General features: G+C 40.6%; 1 protein-coding gene across 2 annotated transcripts in view; it reads left to right on the top strand.

The window, feature by feature from the left end:
* The window catches only part of COL4A5 (collagen type IV alpha 5 chain), a 78206-nt gene extending 52371 nt beyond the window's left edge, over nucleotides 1-25835 (top strand). Inside the window, exons 31-51 of one of the 2 annotated variants that reach the window (XM_054075524.1) lie at nucleotides 2735-2902; nucleotides 3806-3895; nucleotides 4704-4853; nucleotides 6125-6223; nucleotides 7193-7282; nucleotides 8000-8139; nucleotides 9075-9201; nucleotides 10414-10494; nucleotides 11053-11151; nucleotides 11731-11781; nucleotides 12604-12789; nucleotides 19177-19310; nucleotides 19698-19770; nucleotides 19920-19991; nucleotides 20374-20502; nucleotides 20764-20862; nucleotides 22148-22360; nucleotides 22704-22881; nucleotides 23445-23559; nucleotides 23967-24139; nucleotides 25699-25835. In XM_054075524.1, the coding sequence (XP_053931499.1) occupies nucleotides 2735-2902; nucleotides 3806-3895; nucleotides 4704-4853; nucleotides 6125-6223; nucleotides 7193-7282; nucleotides 8000-8139; nucleotides 9075-9201; nucleotides 10414-10494; nucleotides 11053-11151; nucleotides 11731-11781; nucleotides 12604-12789; nucleotides 19177-19310; nucleotides 19698-19770; nucleotides 19920-19991; nucleotides 20374-20502; nucleotides 20764-20862; nucleotides 22148-22360; nucleotides 22704-22881; nucleotides 23445-23559; nucleotides 23967-24139; nucleotides 25699-25780 (2549 nt within the window). In that variant the 3' untranslated portion in view covers nucleotides 25781-25835. Of the gene's footprint in view, nucleotides 1-2734; nucleotides 2903-3805; nucleotides 3896-4703; nucleotides 4854-6124; nucleotides 6224-7192; nucleotides 7283-7999; nucleotides 8140-9074; nucleotides 9202-10413; nucleotides 10495-11052; nucleotides 11152-11730; nucleotides 11782-12603; nucleotides 12790-13108; nucleotides 13241-19176; nucleotides 19311-19697; nucleotides 19771-19919; nucleotides 19992-20373; nucleotides 20503-20763; nucleotides 20863-22147; nucleotides 22361-22703; nucleotides 22882-23444; nucleotides 23560-23966; nucleotides 24140-25698 lie in introns of those variants that run through there. The other variant, XM_054075526.1, reaches the window with a different exon arrangement.
* The last annotated feature ends 1565 nt before the right edge of the window (nucleotides 25836-27400 follow it).

Here is a 27400-nt window from a genome sequence, read left to right as displayed (position 1 = left end):
GGTTTTTACTGAAATTGTAAGTGGAATTACAGAAGAAAGCATGACTGTTCCAAACTAGCTGGTTCATTATTTTATAGAGGAGAAAATGTTCTCGAAGTAGTGAGGTGATACTGTTTTAACAAAAGCCTGTCAGTAAGAAGTCATACACGTTTAGCTTGTCATAAGCACACCTAAAAAAGAGCGTCTAAAAAATTCCTCTTACAGAAACCTCTGAGATCTGGGGTTCCTCATTCCCTCACACCCTATGTTTCTGCAAACTGAGCAAATTTCATGAGTCCTGGTAGATTTAAAGCAGATTGACAAAGTCATATTTAAAGATAGTGATAATAGGAATATGTCCCTGAAGGGAGTTTGATTGTCTTTTGTCTAAAATGACCGGTGACTGATGAAGACATTAACTTGTTCCATCTCTGTGCTCAAAGGGTACATATACATGCATGCACATCATTCTATTCACAATGTTTGTTTAGGAAAATTCCTTTTCCCCTCCATTCAGTGAATGGGCTTGCTGTGCACCAACTGCAGATGTGTGGCAGTCACCACAGTGCGAACGCTCTCTGGGAACTTGAGCGTGGCAGCCACTAAAACATTTTAAAACCCACCTGGTTCTTGCTGTACCTGTGTGACTGTTTATGCTGCATGTTTGTGAACTACACTTGTTGAATTTATATGTCAGCACTAGTTCTGACATTGTTCTCAATGCATGCTGAAAAGTTCCTGGCCAACAGCAGGACCATGGGTTACAGATGGGTTGATCTTATTCAGATCTTTATGAACCATGAGCTGAGAGCCAGCAGAGTGCCTAACTTGAAGGCAGGGAAGCCCTTGAGTAAGTAGGCCCATGGAGTTTGAGTTTGACTCACATACATGAATGTGGGTTGTGTTTAAGTACATTTTTTCACAAGTTTCCCAGCGGGAAAAGGAATGTGTGGTCCCTGCACCAGCAAGCCTTGAATGTGTCCAGTATTAAGAGCTAGGGACAGAAGAGGTCTGGACAATATGCACAGATGTTCCCTGAGCCAGCGGACGGATCCTCTGCCTGGCTTACTATGCTTCCTATACCATCCTGAACCTCTGGTTGCACTTGAGGCTGAACTGAAGCAGAAGGCAACACAGATATGTCTTGGAGGGTGGGATCTGTTAGTTAAGGGTCTGAATGTTTCATCCAAAGCATGTTATTTTGTCTTCCTTCTGGTATTAGCCACAATTCGATTTCACGTGATCACTGATCTATTCTGCAAAATACCAATTTTGACAAGCGCACAATTATTACTAGAGTTGGTGGATTTAAAATGCTTATGGTTTTGCTCTTCACAGCTGTACTGACTAATCACTGTGGCTACTAACAGCATGGTGACTCTGAAATCTAGTGCATGGTTGAAGGTCCCACTTGAGAAGTCCTTGTTATTTCCCTTGGCAGTGCTATTTGTCTGTTTTGTGCAGAATGTCTTACGTTCCTATCTCCTATTCCTTGTTATTTTAGTAGGCTGTTTTGATTCTCTTCCGTTATGCAACATTAGGGTAAGGTTTCTAGGGCCCTGTTTTTTAAGGTTATTTGGAAAATTCTTGAAAGGATTTCCCTTGAAAGGAATTCCCTTTCCCTGCACCACCATTTCTTCAAATAGTTTGCAGTAACTCCGCGTTCTTCAGTTTTAAATATGTAACAAGTTACTTCAGAATTTATTGTGTTGTCTGTGGTGTTCTAATTATGATATGGTTACAGTTTTGAGAACCAGAAATCCAATTAGAATTTATTTTTTATTTGAAAAAAGTATCTTTACCATGGAGTTTGGTCTGTTACTGACTTACATATTATTTTTTTTTCCTTTCCCACTTGCTGATAGGGACCCATTAAATACAGAGTGTGTGCAGTCCCTATCTATCGTCTGGTGCTGGTTTTTCTCTGCAAAGTAACTCTGTTTTCTGTAACTTTAGGGTAGAGTTTTTCTTTGTTCTAATCGGTACGTGCTTTATTTTGTTTCCTAACTTAACGACTATTGCAACTCCTTACTGCTACCTGTCTCAACTTCCTGATGAGCTCTAACTCGTTGGCTTTTGAACCTCAGGTTCCCCAGGTACTGTGTTTTTTTTACCAAAGACTTTTCTTAATTTGAGATTTAAGAAGAATCCATTTTTTATCAGCTACGTTTCCAGAATGAGCATCTTCTTTAATACAGAGCACTGTCTGCTGTCTGCTTGCTTCAGCGGTGCCTCGAGCTGAGTGTCATTAGCCTTAAAAAATCTTGAGCGTATTTTGACAGTTCATATTTTTCATGCAGGGAAATGTAATGCAATGCAGAATTTTGCCATCCTTCAAAAATATTCAGTTGATGTTATCTTAGAATGTAGTAAAATTGTATCATTAATGGAAATATACTTTTAAGAATGTTAATTAGTGATAAAATACAAACCAGTCTAATCAGTCTTGGCTTTCTGTTTGATTAATCAGAAGGGGTTGTTGAAGACAATTGTTTTCCTTTTGAGATTTTTTTGAATTGCATTTGCAACTACTTGATAAAATTTTAGGAATGCTTTTCTTCAGGAAAATGTGGCCTTTTAACACCTGGAAACCATTAAAAAAACTGGCTTTAGAAGAATTGCAGGGTTTTCTTCAGTGCTAGGAATGGACTGCCAATAAAACTTTGCTGTTTCTCAGTGTTATGCCTAGATACACACAGACACCAGCCTTGCCTTACTTTTCGCTAAAAAATTGTCTCTTAACAACATTGTCTAGGGCTCCAGGGCGTTCCAGGAGAGAAAGGGGATCCAGGTCCTCCAGGCTTTGATGTTCCTGGGCCTCCAGGTGACCAAGGAGCCCCAGGATATCCAGGACCTCCTGGTCTCCCAGGGCCTCAAGGTTCACCTGGACCACCTGGCCGGGATGGGATACCTGGATTTCCAGGTAAGTTCACATGTTTTACCTGTGAACAGAGACCAAACTGTAGTTACAGCTGGCTGCTCTTTATGCTTTGTCCCGCCAGCTTAATGAGCTTTGATGTTTGTCCTGTCCATTTAAAATTGGATCCATGTAGCCATTTTATCTCATGCTTTTAAAAAGAAAACTACTTAAAAATTAGCTGCATTAAAATCTTTGTCACCTCTCCACTCTTTCTTGTAACTTGATTCAAACTCTTTTGCTGTTACTCCGTTTCACAACTTTCAAATGCGACTTTGATCATCATATGACACTTGCCTGATTTATTTTGTGATTTTCTTTTTTCTAGTCACTCCTAAAATTTAGAAATAGAATTCGTTTAAAGGAAGCAATTACAAATGCTATCAATTGGATCCAATGCATAGTTTTAAATGTTAATTTCCTTATTCTGTGTATTAGACTATTCAATTAAGATAGTCTGTTTCACTCCCCAGAATTGAAATCTCAAAAGTGAATTTTGAGTTTCCGTCTTTGGAAAAAGGGGACAATACAAAATATTCTAAAAGTAGTATATTTCTGATTGTCCTTTTGGCTTTTAATAAATTCAAGTTTGCTTGCAAACAAGTATTTATTATTCAAACCAGGGAACTAAACTTATTCAAGGTATAAATATGCTTTCTACCAAAAAGAAGAGCGCACTGCAAATTTTCTTCCTAGGACTTAACTGTGGAAAATTTGGTACCATTTTCAAGTGGTCATTTTATCTGATTAATATCTCTACAAGAACTGAGTGCTTGTAATTCTCTTAACACAGGCTTTGTATGGATGTATTGCTTAATAAATACCATAGAGATGTGGGGAAGTGAAAATTAAGTACTGAGAGGTTTTGAGGGTTTTTTCAGAGTAACAATGGTATTTCAATGCATTTAGGTGCCAAAGGTGAGATGGGCGTCATGGGAGCTCCTGGGCCTCCAGGACCTCCGGGAACTCCTGGAAGAAATGGCCTTCCTGGCTTGAAAGGTAATGTTTGTTTTCTCTATCCCTGAAGAGAACACAGAATGGTGTTTTCCATGTGCTGTGTGGAAAGAGGCTTTGTAATACTAACATGTAGATCTTCGTTTCTGGGTTCTGCTTTGATTATGTTCTTTTGACAGTGCCAATGTTCAGAAAGGCTTTGCAGTTTTAAGCCATAGCATTCAGTCCCTCTTTTTTTAATTGATGTAATGATATATTAGCTATTTTTAGAACATTACCTTTGGATTGATGGTATTGAAGTAGGGTGATATTTCTGAAGTATGTTGTAAAGTCTGCTTTAAGGAGCAGAAAGGAGAAAATCAGTAGCTTTGGGGTATGGAGTCACCCAGCATTTGCTCTATAGGTATTCCAGAGAAACTATTCTATCTACATTTTCCCAGCCCTCATTGGAAATTAATTTTGAAAGAGTTTGGTACAATAAAACCCACTCCTCTCCCTAGAACAAGAAGGCTGTGAATCCAAAGGTGCTCTATCTGTTGCGGCTCCTCTATGCTAGTGGCACAGCGTGGTGGGGCTCTGGGAGCTCTCTCGACATGGGTCGTAAAGACAGCTGCTTGATCGGAGCTGGGATGGCCAGAGCGGACAGACTGCACCAGACAGACATCTTCATGCAGTCCACTCACTCAGCTTTGTTCCAGATCTTAAAATGCTGTGGAGAACCTTACATAAACTGACTGATGGTTCAGTGAATTGCAACTTCATGGACTCCCTATGTAAGAAGAAGCATTGCGAATATATTAGCCTGCCTGAAGGATTATATTTTTTCCCCTTGTGTTGTCTGTTCCTACTGTAGGTAATACTGGATTGCCTGGGCCGCAAGGGCCCCCCGGCCCAGTAGGACAGAAAGGTGTCAAAGGTGAAGCAGGCCTGCCAGGTCCACCTGGAAAAGTTGATCCGAAACAGCTGGGAGCAAAAGGAGAAAAAGGCGAGCCAGGTGTTCCAGGTACAGAAGTTTGCATGGGGAGGTGGTTTGTCCTCTACAGGTAACGGTGACCTGTAACTGAATGCATTCCACTTCATTCTTTCTTACAGAAAAAAGTGAACTCAAAATATGGCAGTGGCTTAAGGTTTTCTTATTTTAGGCCTTTTTTTTCAGTGGTTCTATGACCAAGTTGCTCTGTACAGTTAGTTTGCACTGCCCTTGCTCATTAACTGTTGCTTTTACTTGGCATATGGCGATACTGTAATAACGCTAACGTGCTTTCAGCAGGATTAAGATTCAGTCTTCTGGGTGATATTCTTACACACGATGAGATATAGTGGTGGTTGTGCTGGCTGCATTCCTGCTGTCTCACAGGCCCTTGGGCCTTTGCTCATGGTCATCTGCTCATACATCACCTTCAGATTCTCCGTTTGGATATTTCTGTCAGGTTACCCTCCCTTGAGCTAAACGTCATTTCTGTGTCTGTTTCTACGTGGGAAACTGGCAGCCTGCAAGGTTTTCTCCATTCACTCAGATCTCTTTTCTCTCTCCCTTTCTTGCTTCCCTCTTATCCCCCTCAAGGTTTCTGATGTCTCCTTTGAACTCTAGTTTAGCTTCAAGAAGAGTAAAAATATTCTATCCTAATGAGAACCAAAATGTCTTTCTTTAATGTTGACCCAACCATTATTGGGCTGATTCATCTACTGCATTAATTTCTGTGAAGCCTAGGTAGGATCCTAAGACACTTAGTGTTTTGGGTTTGTTTTTTTCTCCCACTGTTAACTAAGAGCTGTAGAGGGCAGATTTATGCCTGCAGGGCAATTAATAAGCACATAGAAATTGTAAAAGTCTGCTAAAGAAACTGTATTACTTTTTTAGTATATCAGTTCCAAAGTGTAGCGATGCAATTAAACATGAATATACATAGTCTGGGTGAATATATAGAAGTTAGCGTGGAGTCTGCACATCTGAAAAGACAGTCCTTTCTGAATGAAATATATTGGCACTAGTCATAAAGTTACTTTTTCCTGTGCTTACTTGTATTGTTCCTGCTCTGTAGTAATTTTAAACTTTCCAGAAGCAATCTTTTGTGTTCTGTGATGCTTCTCTTTGCTAAAGTAGGGGGAATTATATTTACAGAAGTAAAATCCCTGTTTGGATTTTTGTTCATCTATAAATAAAACATCTATAAATGTTCATCTATAAATAAAATCTGGTCTCTTAATGTAAAAGAAAGCGTACAGTAGTAGTAATAAGAATTAAAATAATAAGTAGTATCTTTTTCCTTTGAGGTATTCCTGGTTTACCAGGACAGAAAGGTTATCAAGGTATCCCAGGTGACCCAGGCCCACCAGGACTTAGTGGCCCACCAGGTGCGCCAGGATTGCCAGGTAAGTAAACAAAGCCTCAGATGGACAGTTTTGACGTGTAAAACTTTGCATGCATTTTTGTCACATGGGATCGGAGTGTTAATCAAGGTATATCTACCCAAAGCCTAGGGATTTGCACTTAAAGCTGCAACACAGTTTTGAGACATTTAAAATTGTTATCCAAACAGCATGCTTTGAGCTCTCTTCTAACAGACCCAAAAGCAGTTTTAAACTGATCCCAATGAAGATTAGGATAGCTTTTAGGGTGACTGGAAAAGGGCTTGCCGCTTAAGCAAGCACCGTGACTGCAGGATCTGCACTGGGACTGGCCTGTTTCATAGTACTTTGCAAACAGCCAAATAAATGTATTGCAAAAGCTGTCTGAATGCCACATCTTTGCTTTCAAGAATTGTAAGGACCAAGGAAACAAATTCTGTTTTGCACTGCTTCTTCCTAAAAGTATAACAATTTATCTGAAATCTTGAATCTTTGTTCTCTGTGTCTAAAGTAGGTCTTGCTCTAAATATCTTGTTGGGCTTGGGGAATTTTTTTAACCACCCAGGACTCAAACTGTTTAAAGAATTGTAGGTCGTGTTTAATTCCATACTAGAAGCTGCTAAATACCTATTGCAGATGAGAGAGATGATGTGTTCGTTCTGCAGAACAACGCGTGAGACACCAGGTCACCCCAATACTAACTTGTTTTAGATGGTTACTGAATCATAGACTGACATTTGACCCATTTCATTACACTAATCTTCAAAACAAAAAAATTGCTCTGATCAAATAATGGCTTGGAACAAACTGAAGATGTTTAATATTTCACTACAAATGGGTATGAAAAAAACACGTAGGAGCAGCACTAGGCCTAAAGCAACTCCAAATCCATTGCCTTTGTAATTAGATAAAAAGCATATTCATACGACAATGCATAAATATCAGAAACTTTTAATTATTGTCATTAATTAACTGAAAACACACCTTTCCTAGGCATCAAGGGAGAAACAGGGCTTCCTGGGCAGCCAGGACCAACAGGACCTCCAGGGTTAAAAGGTGCCATGGGAGAAATGGGCCTTCCAGGTTAGTTTCTCTGCTTGTATTTTACTTCAATTGGCTACCAGTTTCCCTTTCTGAAGTACAAAGCTGGATATGCTCGTGTGCAATATCTAATAATATAGTATTATTATTATTAAATGCAGATGAGGAATACAGAAAGCCTTACATACGTTTTTGTTGAGATATACGTAAGTGCATAAGAAATTGGAAACACCCATTAAAACAGAAAATGCAAATAACAAATATATTGTAAATACTTATTATTTTAAAGTGCCTATGGATGTGGAAGCAGAATGATCTGTATTTTGTAACTTTCATACTTTTCTGGTTTCTCAGATTCCACTCCCTGAAAGTTCAGAAAAAAGATGATTCTGTAAACCCACTTGTTGGGAGGCACGTGTCAGGCACAAGCAAAAGGGGAAGGAGAAAGTGAATGCCGTTATGTAGAAAGATCGCTGAAACAGAAATTCCAGACCATTGTGCCTGGCATACTACAAAGAGATATTTGGATTAGTGTAAATTAATTAAGAAACCTTATGAATGTCACGTAAAAAGCCATGAGACATTTTAGATAATTATTTTAGTTTGATTTTAAAAATAAAAACCGCATTAGGTGTTCAAAGCCAGCCAGTCAGTTTGTTAGCCATTTCTAGTTCAGTTGCTGTAATTGGAGTGATTTCTCTAAACCACTGCCAAAGTTTGATTTGTATTTATAGAATTTGTATTTTATCTTGTGGATAGGTCCCCCCGGGATTAAAGGCAGCCAAGGAATAACAGGACGTCCAGGGCAGCCTGGACCTGCGGGATTTCCTGGACTGAAAGGGGAGAAGGGTGACCCTGGTCTTCCAAGCGTTGGTATTCCTGGTCTCCCTGGACCAAAGGTACATTTACAAAATTCTGCAATAGAAAATTCCGTGCAGAAATTAGATTCTATGTTGACTTTTTTTTTTAACCCTAACTCAATATATATTATGTATCACTGTAAATATGTATATAAATATATTAATAACAAACAGGTTTTACAGGTTTATCTTTTTCAGGTAGGAGCAAATATTTCTAATTTTAAAGGATGAAAATATTTATATATAATTTGATCTGAGTAAAGAAGAAGATTGTTTAGCACACCCTTCAAGTTGAGTACAGTTAGTGGCTTAGTCTATGCTGTGATACCCTCTGACGTTTTGGTAGTTAGCAGGGATTTATACAATTAATGTCATTGTTCCTATGTCTAATTATGTACTTAATTGTATAAAATGAAGACAAGATCCATTTAAGAATAAATTACTACGGAGCTGATATATCATGATTACTGCTGCTTAAAACGTTTAAGTCTATATAAAACATTTGCACTAACGTTTACCTATGTCATCCTTCCTGTCGCCCACGAAAAGTGACAAAAAGACCTAAGGAATATCTAGCGGCCTTCACTGACCTTACAATTGATGTTGATCAGCAGTTAATTTAGCAAAAAGGTTGCTTGATTAAAGCTCCACAGATTTCTCTTTTTCTTCTGGATTATCATGGGGTAAAAACCTGTCTCTTCTGAAAGAAAAAGAGATCACTTTTTCTTTAATATAGGCCAGTTCTGAGGAAAAACTGTGATACTCTATGCAAAGTTTTAGGGAGAAACTGTTAAAATAGTTACAATTGCTATTTCCATTTAATTTTCTGTGTGAGGTGGTTAACATGACCTGGATATAAGAAGTGTACACAGTATACTGGTGACCTTTTTGTGATGGTAAAACTGGGAACGTACAAGAAAGGCTTTACCCATCTTAAAACAACTGGGTTCTTATTTCTGCTTACTGTTTTCTAGGGTGACCTTGGTTTGCCTGGATACCCAGGTAGTCCAGGGCCAAAAGGTGTAGCTGGAAATCCTGGTTTGCCTGGATTTCCAGGCAGTCCAGGTGCAAAAGGAGAACCAGGCCTTCCTGGATTCCCAGGTAATTCTGGACAGGATTTTTTCTCTAACGCAGAGGTAATTGGTGGCGGGCTGCAACTTCTTTCGAAGTCCTAACGTTATCTGCTGCTTCTAAGCTTTGGGCTGTTGGATATTCACTGCAAGAGTAAGTGAAAACCACTGAAAGAGTGAGTTCCGAAATTATTCACCTGCTCTGAGGGGATGTAGCAGTTGTTAGGTAATGCTCTGTGCTCCACAGCAGTCAGACTCTCACCTTCTCTGACCCACACAATACCTGTGTTTGGCTCGGTGTTTTTCCTTCACAAATCAATCAAAAAAAGGTCATAGAGAAAACTGGGCTTTTTTTTTTAGTAGTATTTGTTGTCTGGAAATATGTTCTAAAGGAAAATCTCTTTCTGAAGCATGATGAAACTAGTTTTGCACTCTTCTCTAAAAAATATTAATAGAGATTGTTCATGGGAATATGTCAGTTCTTTCATTCTCAAAGTAAAGAAACAACATTTTTGCTTATGCTGCATTCACAGCAATAAAGCTGTTCTGCAAGCACACTTGAGCTGTTTTAACGTAGGGAGTTAGGGCGTTTATAACAGTGTAGTCATGGCAGCAGGAAGCTTAGAACAAAACCTGGCCATGAACCTGACAGTTTTTAACCTCTGTTTCATGTCATGCCTGAAAGACTGAACAGTCAAAGTGATGTATTGAGACACTACCTTGGTCAGGCTCAGATGCTGTTCAGAACAAACACACTGCAACAGATGGATTGTTTTTCCTACCTCCCACTCCATTCATGCTGTAGGGATGAGAATCCGGTGTAAATTCTAACTGAGACCATTTTTATTAAGCTCCTTCTTCAGGAAATAGGATTGGGAAGGACTAACCAGCCACAGTTATAATGCTTTCACTTTGCTGTCAGGCAGAAACCCCTGTCTCTAAAATGTTGATTTTCTAGACTCACTGTGTCCAGTGTCATGGCCATGGGCCCTCAACAATTAAGAAGGCAGAGTCTTGAGAGTAGCAGTAAGAACAGTTGTGCTGGTATATTTTGTTCGTGTACATTCTTTGCTTTGTGATTTATCTCCTTGATCAGCTGTAAATCTGCAAAATGAGCATAAATACAGTATCTTGATGCAGTTAGCTCATTTGTTACTCAAGGCATCTTAGATTATAGCATTTCAAGATCTGCTGAAAAGCCAGTTTTTGTGCTTAATTTGATCGAAATGCTTGTGCTTTACAGGAACGCCAGGAATTCCAGGACCAAAAGGTATTGAGGGGCCTCCAGGTAATCCTGGCTTGCCTGGACCACCTGGGCCAGTAGGTGAGCATGAACAGTGCAGCAAAGGTCAGCTACTTCGGTGAAAAACATAACACATGAAGCCACTCCCTTTCTTCTTATGTTTATAACATCATGAAGATGCATCTGTATGTATATGGATGCTCAAATACCATTGCGCACACTTAATTCACTGAAATCAAACAGAAACGAACTTTTAACTTTCTCTTGATGACTTGTTTGCTATCATATCCATATCACTATCTATTTAAACAAGAAGTTAATTGTTTCACTGTTTACCAGCTCTGTTTATGTTAAGCTCTCCTGTGGCCTAACCTGTTGTTATAGGAGTGAAATTCTAATTTATCCTAAAGGAAAGTATTATTACTTTTATCAAAAAGTGCTTAAAAGGTCGCAGGCCTAAAAGCCTTTTCCAAATTGTCAGAGGAGAGAGAGAGAGAGAGATAAAGGGTTTCATTTTAAGATTACACCCTTGTGAATTTGTTCTTACGTTGTCACACCTGGATTCAGATGGTGGGAAGGCTGTGGTTACTTGTTACAGATTAGGCGTTAGTGTGCTAATGTGTTCTGTCTCATGCTCAGGTGATATTGGTCGTCCTGGCCCCCCTGGTCCTTCAGGAGAGAAGGGACAGCCTGGTCGGGATGGTATCCCTGGACCAGCTGGTCAGAAGGGTGAACCAGGTTAGATACCCTTCCTGGTTTGTTTTTCTCTCTTCTCTCTGCACTGTGGTGTCTTGCTTTCCCTATTCTATTTTTCCTGTAAGTGCCCATACACCTTTAAAGCTGCTTCTGTGGTTCATAGTTGCTGAATGGTTCTCAAAGGGTGCTGTCAAGCTGCCAGTGAAACACAGGACAAGAATTCAATCAGCTCTTAGATTTTTCTTATTACCTGACTTCGACACCAGCCACTCTTCCTGTATTCTGTGGTAGCTGTGTTGGTTCAACTCAGTTGCACAATGGATAAACAATGTAATGTCTGTCTTGACGATAGAACCCCAGACAAAAATGCAAACGTATTAACTCCAAAAATCTGAAAGACCATCTTGTGAATGGATGGAAATACTTATGAAAGTTACGGATGCATTTTGTAGCAAAACCTCTAGCTTTGCTGTCGACTGGTGAGTGAATTGAGGATCCTGGTAATCTCAAGGAATCAGAGATTTAGACGAACGGCACTTTCATTGTTCTCAGCCTCGTATTCTTATTCCTAGAGACTTGAAAGCTGAATGTTAATTATTGACTGAACCTGATTCTTTTCAGGTCTGCCAGGTTTCGGACGCCCAGGACCTCCAGGACTCCCCGGATTGCCAGGTAAAGTTTCTCTGTTGTTCTTTGTTAAAAGGATTGAATGTGTAAAATATATTTATACACCAGAAAAAGAAGGGCATGTTATGTTCTGCAACAAATGCCTGCCATAGCAACAACTACAATAACATCTTTTTTTTTCTCAGCAAACTGTTTTCAATTAACCAAGGTAATAAAGACACTCACTGCTGACTACTGAACTTTGAGGGCTTTCAATTATGCAGACAGAATAAATCCACACAGCATGACAATCTACTGCATTATGTGGACCTTTGCTGATTTGTCTCAGTAACTAAAGCATTTATACAACAGATGAAAAATGAAGCTGCTTTGATAATATAGCTGCTTGCTATATTTCCAAAAACAACTTCATTACTTTCCAGTAGCTTTAAAGCTCCTAAATTCCTCAAACTTATTTGAAAATGTTGCAATTATATCATAACTTTCAGCAGCATCTCAAAAAAAAAATGATAAAGTGTTAATATTGACAGATTTCTTCCCGGGTATGTAACGGTTCATGGATGTATTGCTCATGTGCTTACAGCCTCAGAGGATGTTTATGAATTACACCGTCACTGAGTAGTAAAGTGAGACTTAGTAAGACCTTTTAGCGTGTCAGAAGCTATGGCACTTTCTCCTGAAAGTACTATGAGCCCTCTTTTTGAATGTTAGGCGAGTTTTATACTGTCTCACCACACAAATGAGTGAAGCTGTGGCCAGACTTGCACCTTCCGCAAGAGAGACAAATGACTCTGCAAATTGACATTTGGACTTTTTTGCCTATCAGTTTGTAACAGTGTTCATAAACATGGCTGTTTGATTTTATAGGGCAAAAAGGAGAACTGGGGTTGCCTGGCCCACCAGGGCCCCCTGGACTTCCAGGTCTGAAGGGAGAACCAGGTTTCCAGGGATTCCCTGGTCTACAGGGTCCACCGGGTCCACCAGGATTACCGGGGCCACCTCTGGAAGGTCCTAAAGGTAGCCCTGGCCCACCAGGTGTTCCAGGAAGGCCAGGTAAGAGCATGATCCGTACTTACCAACATCTGGCAGTATTTTCATATTTTGCTGGTAGGTTATCAGCCTTTAAACGTCAATTTCTTTGGATGGATCAGTTCAAGCCTCATGGCGCAGGCCTAATGTTTGTGGGCAACCAAAGGATTTTGTTGCCAAAAGTAGCAGTAACTAAAAATAAAACAACCTCAGTTTCTATTAATTTCTGATACCTGGCAGCAAAAATGCAATGCGTTTAATAAACGGGAGATTCTCCGCATGCTGTTACAGTAATCATCTAGCGAGCACGATATCGACTTTTGAACGTCTGATACCTTTGCAGTATTGTCACGTGATCAGCAAATGTCATCGCGCACAAAAAAACAAAAGTAACAAACTGCGTCATTTTAAGAGTCATGAAAATCAAATTCACACTAGCATCACAGCATGATCCAATCGGATAGCTGCCTCTTCATCTTCGTGTCATGTAACTCTGCTCCATTGTGTCACGTGGCTCCCGTCGACTCTGCACCATCATGCCGTGTTCATCTTTCCATTCCATGTTTGCATTTTGTTCCTGCACCAACTAATTCTGGGAATGAAAAAACCACTACACTGAGTTAACATTGCTGAGCTACTCCCTGACACGTATCAGAATTTGATTTATATTCTGAGTCATAGAGTGCTTTATATTCATTTACATATTGCTCTTGAAAAATCTAACTTTAATGAACCTGTCACAGCTGTGGCTCAAGCTTATTGCTGTATCTTGAGTCCAGAAGTACTCTGCCACCAATGAGACTTGTCTCACTTAACATGCTTGATATTCTCCTTAAAGGAGACTACTTTCAAAAGAAGCTATTGGTTGATTACAGTTTTTTCCTTTGCTTATTAAAGGAGAATTAATATTTTCATTTATTGCCTTCAAACTCTGACCTTAGATTTTTCTATTAATCAAAAGGTTTGGGGAAAGTTAGTTTTGAGTTAGTACATTTGTAAAATAGCTGCTACGCATGTATTGTTTGTTTTTACTATTGGGGAGAGTTTAGTTTTGCAGTACGTGCTTGGAAAGACTTTAATATTCACTTTGTCCTCGTGCTTGCTTCTGATAGAGGAGGAGGCAGTCCCACTGAAAAATGTGTTTAGAAATGAATTTTATCAAAATATTTTCACTAGAACTGGAATTGGGTACTATTTGATTATGCTCAATGGCAGTATGAGCTTCTCTCTTCTGCAGAGTAGGCTATGAACTTATCTACCCTAACTGTGCTTTTAAAAAATGAGTCATTACAAACAACATTTGGTTTTAGTTTATAACACCTTAAAACTGGGGTGCTGTTTGCCAGTATGATGGGCTTTTCTTTTAGTCCTCGTAAAAATACTTGAATTGTGTTGTATCCTAAACCACCTTCTTACGTGGCTGGTGTGGAACAGCCCAGTGGGTTAATAGTTTACAGCCAGTCACAATTTTTCCTCTTTTCCTATTTGATTAGTGGAAGGAGGAATGCATGCCTTCCCCCTTTCTCCTGGAGGAGCTTACTCCCTGCTGTGCCCCAGGGGCTCTAAGCAGCCAGTGGAGCATCCCTGCAGCAAGCTGGTAGCACTGATTTGCTTTCTGCTTTCCATGGGGCCTCGTGCTCTTCTGCCTACTGCTCACTGGTAGGTAGGTGTGTGGGACAAGTCCTCCCAGCTCTGCTCACTCTGGTTGGAGTCGCCGCTGGGGCAAGTGGGAAGAGGAGTGAAGGGGTGAGGGATGGTGAGATGCTAAACTTGGGCTCTGTAATGGAAGTGTGCCCAAAGAAAGGTCTGAGACGTCCTACACGGCAGGATACACCACAGGTAATTTTTCTGTGTGCAGGGTGGTACAGCAATTACAGTTTTGTCACAGGAGGCTGATTGGTCCGCAGGAGCATAGGCTTTCAGCCTTAAAAGATTCTTAGACAGATAATATCCTCAAACTCTAAAAAAGAGAAAAATGAAAGCAGCTAAGCAGCTCCTGATGTATAATAAAGCTACCAGCTGAGATTCTATGCTCTGCTGTTGGTGCTTTTATGAAGCTTCTCATCCTGTTCACGCTTCTCTGCATAAATCAGATTTTAATCAGCTGGGGAGGCAGAGGAATGGGGGTACTCATTTTGTTCAGTTTTATGAGTATTGGGAGGAGGAAACAACCAGTGAAGTTCTGCTCAGCCATGTTCTCTCTCTCTCTCTGTCTCTCCCTATCTTACTCCCTTTCTTTTATTTCCATTTTTATTGCATGCGATGTATTAAGTGAAGCATTTGTTTTGCTTAGTTATGCGTGAACTAATGTGGATAAACCAAACTATTATTGCAGTTCTGGTACAATCAGCAGTCCAGGCTTTTGTTTCAAATGATAACACAGTCTATTGTCGGAATGCTGATTCTGTAACATTTCAGCCTAAGGCAGCTAGTCATAAAAGCAGCTTTGTGGCTGTCAAATTTACCCCCCTACAGGAGACATAAATAAAACTAGAAACTGTGCGTGTATATTTTTTGTTGCTGACTTCTGGGTATGTTCTAAGAATAGTAAAAGTGATGAAGTCAAACATGGTGTAGGTCTCTCAATGCAGTTGAGTTGCCCTTAAAGCAAATGATAGGTGGTGTTGGGACAGATGTGCTAATCGATAATAAAATTAAGCCAGTTTCCAGCGCAACACTGCTGTTATTGCTGTTATTCTATGTGTCTATTGCCATTGTTATGAATAATAATAGTTTGGTGCTTTGCATACCGTATGTAAAAGAATATTGAGCTAAATCTAAAAAGAAAGGTTTAGTTGAATATGTTAGCTTGTTGATATTTCTAACAATTTTGATGTTTTTCCCCTTGTTCTAATGATGACCTTGGTGAACTCTGACCCCCTACTCCCAGGTCCCTCAGGTTAGCCCCTTAACTCCAAAATAATAACTTTGCATGAAAATGAACGTATATACTTTTGTAGTGTCTAAATGTAGATATACTGAGTCATTTTTCAGACGTACCTTTTAATTTGTGGTAGAAAAACAAAGCTCAGAGTTGGCTTTCAGACTCTTACTGTGTGTTGTTGTAGAACTGACACTATAAGGACATAGTGTTGCTCTCCCCATGGTGGAAAATCATGTGAGTCCAGATTTGCAAGGCTGTTATAAAATGTCCCCAACTGTGAAACTTGTTTTAGCGTATTTATTTTTAGCGCCATTGAAAAAAAACCCAAAAAAACAAAAGTCTTGGTTTTCATCTTTTTTTAAAGAGCGTATTGTGCTCTCCTCCCACACCTTTGCTGTGTAATTGTGTTTTGCAGCTTGGGCAAATGACAGTGTTTGTTTTTGTAACACCTGCTACTCTTGATTTTGGACACTCTCAAGTGACTTAAATAAATTTGATGCTTATTTTACACCAACAGTGTCCGTAGGAAAATTCATCCAGAGTGGCAGTGAGGCTTTACATTCCTGACTTAGAGCACTGTAACTTTCCAGTGCAGAGAAATCCTTATTTCCATTGTTTTGCTTCACCAACATGTTTAGAGGCAATGAGGAAAGCTCTTCCTTCAACACGTGCTTAATGAAAATGAAGCATACAGCCCTGCCCTCCCTAACACAGGGCAGTGGAACGGCTTTGGGAAGAACACAGTCATTTTCACAAGCTTGAGCAAGGTTAGCGATCGGTATGAAACACAAGCCAGCTCGTGGGGAGATTTTACCATCTGTGTCTAGAGTGAAAATGACTCGGTATACCTCTAATAATAATGATGTCTTTAGGTTTTGCTATGATAACTTTCAGGAAGCAAAAACTGTCATCAAAATTCAATAGAAGAATACGTTTTAGCTTTAAACGTGCTGTCCTAAGCGCTGTGAGGCAGAAAACTCAGGAGCCTCTGCTGTCTGCATCCTAAGCTTTATGCAGTCACGTTAAGTAATGAATGTGGCTTTATTCTGTAAGTAAACTGTGGGCACCCAAGCAGTAACCACACTTTCAAAGAGGGTCATTATCAATTATCAGTTGCTTCATGTTTTGTTCCACCCTGTGACTGTGCCCAGACAGAATTCAATAATCAACAAGTAATGAACAGATCTCTTAAGTCACAGCAAAACTTATCGAACAGTGAAATGTAGTTTATAAGTACTTCACAGTAACAATGAAATGTCCACGTCATTATTTTTAATAACAGTACTACAATTAGTATTTAAAATAATGTAATGTATAAGAAATAGTGCACTGAGATGAACCCGATGTGTATTTATTGTAGTTTTTAGCTGCAAATTGCATGGTGATATGTTGATACACTTAAATCATTTCACTGACATGAAAGATGCCAGTGGCACAGGAGCTAAAACATGTCTTAATCCAGGAGCACAGTAGGGACAACCGTCTCATCTTTTGAAAAAGAACAATAAATGATTTTTCCAAGGATGTTATCACAGGCCGTTCTCCATAAAAAGCTTAGGTAAATTAGCAGCTTGGTGGGTGTATTTTTATCAAGAAAAAATAATGCTAACAGTAAAGACAACAAATGCTGAATTTTTAGTAAGTTCTGCTGTGTTTTTACTTATGGCATTTGCAGCCCTTTTGATCCACATCAGCCCTGCTTCCCATTTCGGGGAGTCTACTTTTCCATCCTAGAATTGTGTTCAGAGAGTTGAGGCTCCTACGCAATCAGTGGTGCCAAGTCGTAGAATCATAGAATCACCAGGTTGGAAGGGAGCCACTGGGTCATCGAGTCCAACCATTCCTAACACTCCCTAAACCATGCCCCTCATCACCTCATCCACCCGTCCCTTAAACCCCTCCAGGGAAGGTGACTCAAGCCCCTCCCTGGGCAGTTGTTCCAGTGCCCAATGACCCTTTCCGTGAAAAATTTTTCCTGATGTCCTTCTGCTAATCATGCTTCCCCCTGCCCAAAGCAGTTTTGTTCTCAAGAGCGCTGTCCTTCACAAGTTACCGGCAGATTTGCCAAGCTCCAAGCTCTTTGTGGTTGAATTTTGTCAGTGAAATGGTTGCATAGTCCAAATCTCATGGTGAGTGGGACTAACCAGCCACAGGCCTCAGCTGTAATGTTAAAGCCGTAACACATTCTTTAGTAAAGCTTTAAGATTGCTGTTAAATGAAGCATCACGTTAGTCCTAGTAGAGCCTAGTCACCAGAATAACTTGTATCTGAAAATACATTTCATTGTGTATTCATGTATGGTTTTATGCATGCACGTGGATTATATTGTAAATACAAAATATGCTGGTGAAGTGGGTTGTTGTGTAGTGTATTTGCTGTCATCTGTGCTCTTTCTAACTAGTAATCTTGTTTTGTACTGTGTGATGTCTGACCCTTCTAACTTCGATCATTGGGCTTTGGTGAACTCTGATCCTTCCAGGTCCTCCAGGTTAGACTCTTAACTCGGTCACTTTATTTTACTGCGTTGCACTTGATGTAAGAGAAACAGATGTTTCCCTGTAATTCTGTGATTATCTTTTTAAGGACTGTGGTTACCCTGCACATCGTATGTGTTTGATTAGCATGCTCCAGATGGTAACCTGTTATCATTTTGCATGTGTACAGTACTCGAACAGTATAAAAGAGCAAAAAGAACACAAAAAAATCCTTGCATGATGGGGGATGTTTTTTGTAGCTGAAACTGCTACAGGATGTGTGTGAATCTGGTACAAAACTGCTGTTTGATTTCAAATGAAAAATTTTGGAAGGAATTCTCTGCTCAGATTTGCATGCAGAAATACAGCTCGTGAAATTTATCCACTGAATGTAAATTATGAGGATGTCAAAGGAGATGTTGAATTATTCAGGACTGCAGAAGAACTGAAAATCCAGCACACTGATGAATGTTACTAGATTTGGAGTAATGCAGGGGAGAATGTCATAGTGCTGTCCTGCAAACAGATCTGACTTGTAAAATGTTATTAGCTGTTGCTGCACTTGCACACAGTTTGTTTTGCCACAAATTAATATCATAACTTTCTATTTAGATGGTGTCATAAAGGTGGGGGTTCTCATCTTTCAGTTCTCCAACTACTGAAGTTTCATTTAAATCCACTGCTTTACTTTGAATTAATGTGGCTGTAGCAAAGAGAGAATATTTTAATGACCAGTCCAGTTCCTCTGTTGGAATTTGCACTGTGCATTTCTACTAAAGATAGACAGATCAGTTGGTGGTACAGTCAATCAGCATAACGAAGTTTATGCAACTCAGATTAGTTTTAGGCTAGGCAGAATGATGGGCTTCCTGCTGCCCTGCAGTCTGGGTTTCAAAAGGCATTCAGTCTGTTAAGACAGCATTTTAGAGGCGGTGAATGTCATGCAGGTCGGCAAAGGGGATATTTGTACCATCTAATTTTGTGTTTCTCCCCAAACTTGGGGAGAATGGTTGCTATGTGCTGATATATGCATATTTGTTCTGGAATGTTAAGGTCCACCAGGCCCAGAAGGTCCACGGGGGCCACCAGGCAGTGGAGGACTTAAAGGGGAAAAAGGGAACCCAGGTCAGCCTGGCCCACCTGGCCTGCCCGGTCAAAAGGGAGATCAAGGACCACCTGGACGCCAGGTAGGACAAGAAATGGAGTTTTTCCCCTCATTTATTTTTAAGTGCAATAAAAACTGAATATATATGGAAGGACTACGGAGTTTGCCACAGTAAAATAAAAGCCAAAACGTGGTAGCTACAAGATCTTGTCTTGTAGCAAGTCAAGACGGTCTTTTCCTAATTATCCCCATTCTATTCCTGTGGGGGCTGGAGCGGTCAGTGCGTACTTCGTGTTACAGCGTTCTCTGACAACACTCTGTGCCATGAGAGAAATGTAAGGCCTCAGCCCTCCGAAGCACGGGGTCGCAGCCCCAAGATGTGCTTATTTGTCCCTCAGCCACCTTTGCCACCTGTTTGCCTGAAACTGTTGAGGGAGATGAGTAAATAACGCAACGCTCTTCTGTTCAGGGGGATCCTGGTCGTCCAGGTCTGAATGGAATGAAGGGTGACCCGGGGGTTCCAGGTGTCCCAGGATTCCCAGGTATTTAACTCGCATTTCAAGTTAAAACCCCCAAGCACAGTAACAGCCCCTCAGGAGAAAAGCAGCCTGGTTTGGGCCATTCCCGCAGCAGATCGAGTAAGACACCATGTTTTTCCTACTCTGTGTAACTTGTCTATTTGATGTTTCAGGTATGAAGGGTCCCACTGGACCTGCAGGACCTGCTGGCCTCACAGGCAGTCAAGGACTGCCAGGCCCACCAGGTAGGACTCCTGGGTTACTGTCACTTATGCTCCCTGCCAGCAGAATTTGTTACACAGGTGTAGGACCGAGTTGATCTCAGCCAGCAATGAAAGTAGTAAACTGAGCAACAGCTTAAAGAAACGCGTTTCCAGGCTGTGCTTCGTACCCCTACAAGTAATCCTACCATATTTTATAGTTTGTATCCAGTTTACATGGATTAACCTCTGCAAGAGCTGCCCTTTGGGGTGGAGGGGCGTCACCAAGAGCACTTTTTTGCCTTATGGGTACAGTTATTCTTGGCACTGATAGAGCTCTTGGCTTCTGACTGTGCAATGAAGAATAACAGAAATTGAATGCTCTCTTCCACCTTGGTTCATCTAACACTAACCTGCTTTCTCTCAGGTCCACCAGGTTTACCAGGTACCATCGGACGAAGCATTGTGGTCAAAGGTGACCCTGGCCCCCCGGGTTCTCCAGGACAGCCTGGGTCGAAAGGGCCACCTGGACTGCCAGGGCCACAGGGACTGCCAGGTAGGAGCCCAGGTGGCTGCAGAGAAAATGACTGACAAGTCTAGTTGAGTGCAGGCTGCAGCGCGAGTCACTTGGCACGGGCTGCAGAGACGAGTTACTGAACTCAGCGAGAGGTAATGGATAAATGTAATCTACCACATAGATCTGGTTTCATGGTCTAACCTATCATTGAAGAAACAATAGACAAGTCCCAGAAAATGTAAATATCTCTGTAGTGAGGTTTCAAGAGCTTTCATTTCATTTATGTATTTGTTATTCTAGGTCCAATTGGTCTCCCTGGTGACCCAGGGCGCGATGGACTGCCTGGTTTTGATGGGCCAGCGGGACGTAAAGGAGAGAGAGGTCTTCCAGGCCAACCAGGTATGAGGACCCAGCAGAGAAAGAGATGCTTCCTTTTGCGAGTGCACACTAATACTGGGAAGTGAGAATAATAATAAAATCATAATTCTAGGATTTGTTTAATGCAAAAATACTACAAGCAGCTGAACACACTTTTGTTTGGAATACTCTTGGAATCAACACATTGACAGTCACTACTGAATAATACTGTGGAGTGCTTTGTCTCAAGCTTAATGGCATCCCCTTTGCAGCACAGATGATGCAAGGAGAGAATGAAGATGGTCTGAAACAGAAGAGAGAGATTAGTAAAATAATTTTAATTTTAGTTTTCCATGGAAAACGTGAATGGGGAAAACCAGACTTCATAAAGGAAAGAATTACATCAAAGGCAGAGATGAGGCTACCATGCAGCTGTTGCTTAGCATTACTAAGTTACGATTTGAGAAAAGAAATCAGACCGGGCACAGGGGCAGTTTTCTAATGATGATGACACATGCTAAGTAGCTACAAATGGCAACTTGTGAGAAAAAGAATTGGAATTTGAACAGTTATAGCAGTACAAAAATTTGTAATGCCTTTTATTCCTTTTTCTCTGAAATCTGTTAGCATTATTTTAGTGAAAAAAAAGGTAAATAATAATGGCTGTGGAATAACAGTCTAAATATTTGTAGTTCTATTTCATTGTATTTTTGCTGTTCAAGAACAAATGCCTTTTCCAACAGCTTTCTCAGTCATGTGACTCATACTGGCTCTCACTCAAGGCTGTTCCAGCTTTTTGTAACCTACTCCAAAGCAAACTGCAGCTTTTCTATACGTTTTGGTGGGCTTGGGCTCGGGCGTTATCACAGCATGCCCTAGAGTGAGAATTGCCTCTGTTTCTCGCTTTGCCACTTATTTGATGATCTCGAACAAGGCATTTCAACATTATCTTATTAAGCTGCACTATTAACACAGGTTGGTGTGTTTTGCAGTTGGGAAGCTGACTTCGACTCATTCCGGCGGTTGTCGTGTCCCCTGCAGTTGCTTTGTTAGCGCCTCTACAGCTCTGAATATCTTTCACTGTGCGATACCCCTACAACACAGGCCAGGGGCAATGTTAGTTGATAAGGAGCTACAGCAGCCTCAGTGATTTAATCACGCTTACGTGAAAAAATAGTTTGGGGAAGATAGTGTTAGCAGATAGCAGGTCCCCAACTCACAAACACCTTAATCAAAAGGCCATGCTGCCTCTCAGAGCTACGCGAGTCCTCAAAGAGCAAGAAATGATGTTAATAAATACTGTGTTGTGTTTCTCTCATGAGAACAGGTTCACGGGGAATACAGGGACCTCCTGGTCCCGACGGCTTACAAGGCCCACCAGGTCCTCCTGGATCAGCTTCTGTTGCTCATGGATTCCTCATAACTCGGCACAGCCAGACGAGGGATACACCACTATGTCCACAAGGAACATCAAGAATATATGATGGATTCTCTCTTCTATATGTGCAAGGGAATGAGCGAGCACATGGCCAGGATCTGGGTGAGATTTTGTACGCTCCACCTTGAAGGGGAAAGAGGTTATAGCTGCTGCTTCAACTGCTCTACTTCTCTGAAGGTCTGACAGTCTTAGAGATTACTGAGATGAGGATGGGGATTGCATACTAAGATCCACTCCCTCCAGAGGTTGCATATGATAATTCAGGCTGAAAGAACGTAAACCCAAAGTGGGAAGTTAAGTTTTCCTATATGTGACAATTTGATAGCACATGCTGCGCGCTCACAAGTGGAGAGGAAGAGTGCACAATTACTATTCTCAAAGAATTGCTATAAAAAGCAATGAAGTGAAAACTTTACTGTCACGTTTTACGTATCTTACTCTACAGGTACTGCAGGGAGCTGTCTTAGACGTTTCAGCACCATGCCCTTCATGTTCTGCAACATCAACAATGTTTGTAATTTTGCATCAAGGAATGACTATTCCTACTGGCTATCAACTCCAGAGCCAATGCCGATGAGCATGGAGCCACTGACTGGCCAAAGCATCCAGCCGTTCATTAGCCGGTGAGACAAAGCAGCAGGCTATCGGGTCTCTTTTTTTTCATTATTTGGATTAATAGCACAGCTTACCTAATTATTTCCAGCCTGCTGGCTGGATACTGGGAGATGAATCTGTCATGTTTTGCTCAGGGAAATACTAGGAAGACAGCCTGTTTAAAAGTACGAGTTGTCGTAGAAGGTCTGCCTGTGTGCAGCAGTGATAACAAGAGGCTGTATGACCTCTCCTCAGCTGTAGTCAGCAGTGCAAGATCTCCATGGACAGGAAAGAGAACATGAGGGCTGTTTCTACGACTAAGGCATTCGCTTAGGGACTTTGAGCTTCCAGGTTTTGTTCCAGGAACTGCTTCGATATTTTACCCAGCGGTTGTCAGTGGAATACAAGCAAATTTTGCACTCCTAAATACTGTCTTATTGCAGTTACAAAATGCATGAGAAGTGGAAGTCAAGGTTAATAGGACAGCCTCTCACAGGCTGGTTTTCTTCCCCTTCTCTGCGCAAGAATTCTTAATAAAACATAATCCTATTCCATTTTAATACCATATTTCTCTGATATTTCCCCTGTCCAGATGTGTTGTGTGTGAAGCTCCTGCTATGGTGATAGCGGTACACAGCCAGACCATTCAGATTCCTTCGTGTCCTCAAGGCTGGGACTCCCTTTGGATTGGTTATTCTTTCATGATGGTGAGAACTACCTCCTCCTCCATTAGTGGCTCGTGTCCACTTGTGTCCAACAGCTGCTGAAGGACTATGTTAAAAACTGTAACGGCTGTCATTCGAAAGCCTTTACCTTTAGTTACTGACCACAGTAGCCAAGATGAACAGTGGGTTTCCAGTATACAGAGCCCAGTGTAACTGGTATTTATGGAGGTGTCTGACACCGTATTATCTCAGCCATGAATGAACATGGTATGAACGTTGGGGTTGTCCTGTGCAGGAACAGGAGTTGGACTAGATGATCTTTGTTGGGCCCCTTCCAACTCAGGACATTCTCTGGTTCTATGAGCAGCGGCTGTTCATTAGGTGAATGCAGCGCTATGTGATTTTTAGCACCTCATGTAAGATTTGTGTTTGTTTCTTTCTTCCACCAGCACACGAGTGCTGGAGCAGAGGGCTCTGGACAGGCCTTGGCATCGCCTGGATCCTGTTTAGAAGAATTCCGTTCAGCTCCGTTTATTGAATGCCACGGTCGTGGCACGTGTAATTACTATGCCAATTCCTATAGTTTCTGGCTGGCAACTGTAGAGGTGTCAGAAATGTTCAGGTAAGAAAACCTGTTTCTGGTATATTGCTTTATTCCAAAATGAAAGCTTTGGAAACTGAATTTATTCCAAAGATCAAAAGAGATTTGTTTACAGGGGTATAGGCAAATAATTTAGTTTGTTTTCCTCTCAGAACCAGTTTTTCAAGTGTTCCCTTGGTAAGCCTTTAATATTATGTAAAAACTTGCTAGGGCACATTCTGTTTTGCAAGGAGTCAGATTCTTTGTAATAGTCTCTCTAGTTAGCTTTCTGTTAATTCTTACACACATTCAGCAGTACTTTCTCTAAAAGCAGTCCTACTGCAGGTGCTGTATTTGTAACCTAAAAGATCAATTTTGTTGGGTTTTTTTCTGGCCAGGCCTTTCAACAGAGCCAAATATTTGAAAAGGTAGTTCACAGGCAGACCAGGGACAAGTAGGAAGGGCAGGGTCAACTGTCCTAAAATCCTTTACAGCACATGTTCATAGAACCTGTTTGTAAAAGCCTTCTGTGACGGAGGTTTCATACCCTCCATGGCAAGCATTTTTTCCAGTACTCTGCAGAAGAATTAGGATGACATTTTGGTGGCGAAGGAGCCAAGGGACATTCTGTCCTCAGCTTCTCTGCAGTCAGAATTCCAACTGGGCTCTCTCAGCTTCTTCCCTTTCAATTTAAGTAGCAAAATCATTTTTCCTTTGAAAAGTCATCTCCTTTCATAGAATGAATTGCTACTGCCCTGTTTGTGTACTGATAAAAACCTCATCAATATTCCCAGTGTCACCAAACTGAAAAAATGTAACTTTGTGGCCCGGAGCTGGCCACCTGCCCTGTGATCTACAGCAGTAGTGGCCCTAAGTTTTTTTTGTGTAACACTGATACTTTATGTGCATTAAGTAGTCCTCACTGTAAGTCTTCAGTCACCAGTAATTCACCAGTCAAACCTGCCTGCTAGTGACTACCAGGCACCTTTGAGTTTTCCGTCTCTCCTATTTTGTGTCTCCCATAAACACGATATCCTTTTTAACTGTTTGGGTGGGTTTTTTTTAAAGAAACTTTTAAGAATTAACCTTCTCTGTGTACACACACATTACACAAATGCGTTGTATTCATCTCCCACCTCCCTACTCTTTCAGAATATCAATAAATAATTAGATTAAAGCCATCGCTTAAATACAGATCTCATTGTAGCAGTATTTTTTTTATGGGTTGTTAAACTACCTTTCAGCTAAGAAACCCAAGGACTACAAAGACCCCAGAAACACTGTCTCAGAGGTGCAAAATTCACCTTCCGCTCAGTTTGGTATTTGTGCTGTCAGACTAGAGGGAAGCAGTGCTGTCTGGCGTATATGGATCAGTGTACCTTATGTGTGCTGCGACACTGGGCAGAACTAAGCACTCATCACCCGGTGTTGAACGCACACAGAAAGGTCACTCTTCAGAAAAACTCTCAAATACAGCACTAATTCCCCACTTATGTACTTCAGTGTTATCTTAAATTGTGAATTAAGTAGAATTTTCAAGGAACAGGTTTTGTAAACACAGAAAAAGCTAACCTCGCCTTACCTTTGTGTCTGTCCACCAGCAAACCTCAGTCAGAGACATTGAAAGCTGGAGACCTGAGGACGCGTATTAGTCGTTGTCAAGTTTGCATGAAGAAGACGTAACGTCTTGGAGAATGTTTTATAAAACAGTTGAAAATTCCTAAGATGCACTGTCTTCCAGCTGCAACAATGGTGCTACTGCGCGGAAAGAAAAGAAAAAACAAATCCAAACTCTTTTAACCATGCAAGTTCAAGTGTACCTCACTCGTGTGCCAAACTAAGGGTTGTTTGTTTGGTACATCTTTGACAACAGGACTAAGCTGAAAGAATTGACCTCTCAGAAACAGAAAAGAACACTTGAGGTTCACAAAGGATCAGAAGATGCAATTTTTCATTTCTCTCCCTGTACCAAAATGGCACCTTTTTGATCAACCAAGAGAATAAAGAAGAACACGACGCACTGACTATGTTTAAAATAACAAGACTGCAGTTTTGAGAAACATTTTTCATGGTGCTACTAACCCTACTGTATCCCAGGTTTTTAATATGAAATTTTAAGCTTATTTCCCTTTGTAAGTAATGAAATGTGTATATTGTGTAAACACCTTTTTAGCTGAAACTTTCAGTCATTTAGAAACAAACCACACTGCTATAAAAATGCTCATGTCTAAAATAAAAACATACAGCAGTATTTTATTATGAAACGTGATACAGAGAGAATTTACCCCTCTTAAGTCAACTTATTCAGTTAAGATTTCATTTCCTTCCTCAGTTGCCAACTCAGTTCCCATTTGGGGAATGCACAATTATTCTGAAGTCCTTTTGATCAGGTTTTTAAATGTTGTACACCATGCTAACAGTGGTTTTATTTGTGCTTAGAAATCCCAATCCACCTGAAAAGGTTTTTTTTTTGTATCTTGAGAAAATATGTGAAATTATTAGCCATATTCTATATCCTCCTTTTCTGAATAAAAGTCACATTCACCTGTCAGTAATCGGTTTGGTTTAACAAAACCTCCTGTTTCTTGGGAAATCCAGTTACCAAAGCATTTAAGATTATGCTTACATGAAACCTCTGCTCTGATGAAGGGTTGTCAGGCATTTTATCCAAAATAGCACACACGCTAAGAAGCCTCCTGAATAAAATGAAGCGAAAGTTGGTGGAAACCTTCCTATTTCCAAGATCTTTTAATCTTATGTGAATTTAAACACATCTACAATGTATTTACAGTATTCAGCAACTCTTGTGTATGTATAGTTCACGCAAGGCCTCGAACGATGGTGCATGCAGCCTCTCTGATGTCATTTTGTACAAACCCTACTCTGTATGTCTTGGGAGTGTCACTACTTGTGCAATAGCTGAAAAGTGGTCACTTTTTGTATGCATGACTGTTCAGCTTCTATGGTCAGTGCTGTTTCATCTACCCTGATGTACAAACAGAGCTCCTTGGCAAAGCGAAACTGTTTTTCAAGTGATGATACTTTAATATTTTCATTGTATATTGCCACCTCAACTATCAACTTAACTTGTGAATTAACATACTGCTTTATACAGGTGAAGTGTATTTGTTTATTGACTGCTGTTAAGTAATTTATCTGCTAATGGGTATTTGTTCTTACCCTTTGGTTATCATTGTAAACGGGGAGCATCAGCAATCTCCTTGGTTTATGCACATGTGACAAAAGACATAGGACTGGTGACTGACCAGGTGGCAGCGATTTATACAATGAGATTGGTGCTGA

Source organism: Cuculus canorus, chromosome 10 (genome assembly GCF_017976375.1).
Source record: "Cuculus canorus isolate bCucCan1 chromosome 10, bCucCan1.pri, whole genome shotgun sequence".
Lineage (NCBI taxonomy): Eukaryota > Metazoa > Chordata > Aves > Cuculiformes > Cuculidae > Cuculus > Cuculus canorus.
Note: the sequence above shows the minus strand (reverse complement) of the source record. Positions and strands in the feature narration are given on the sequence as shown.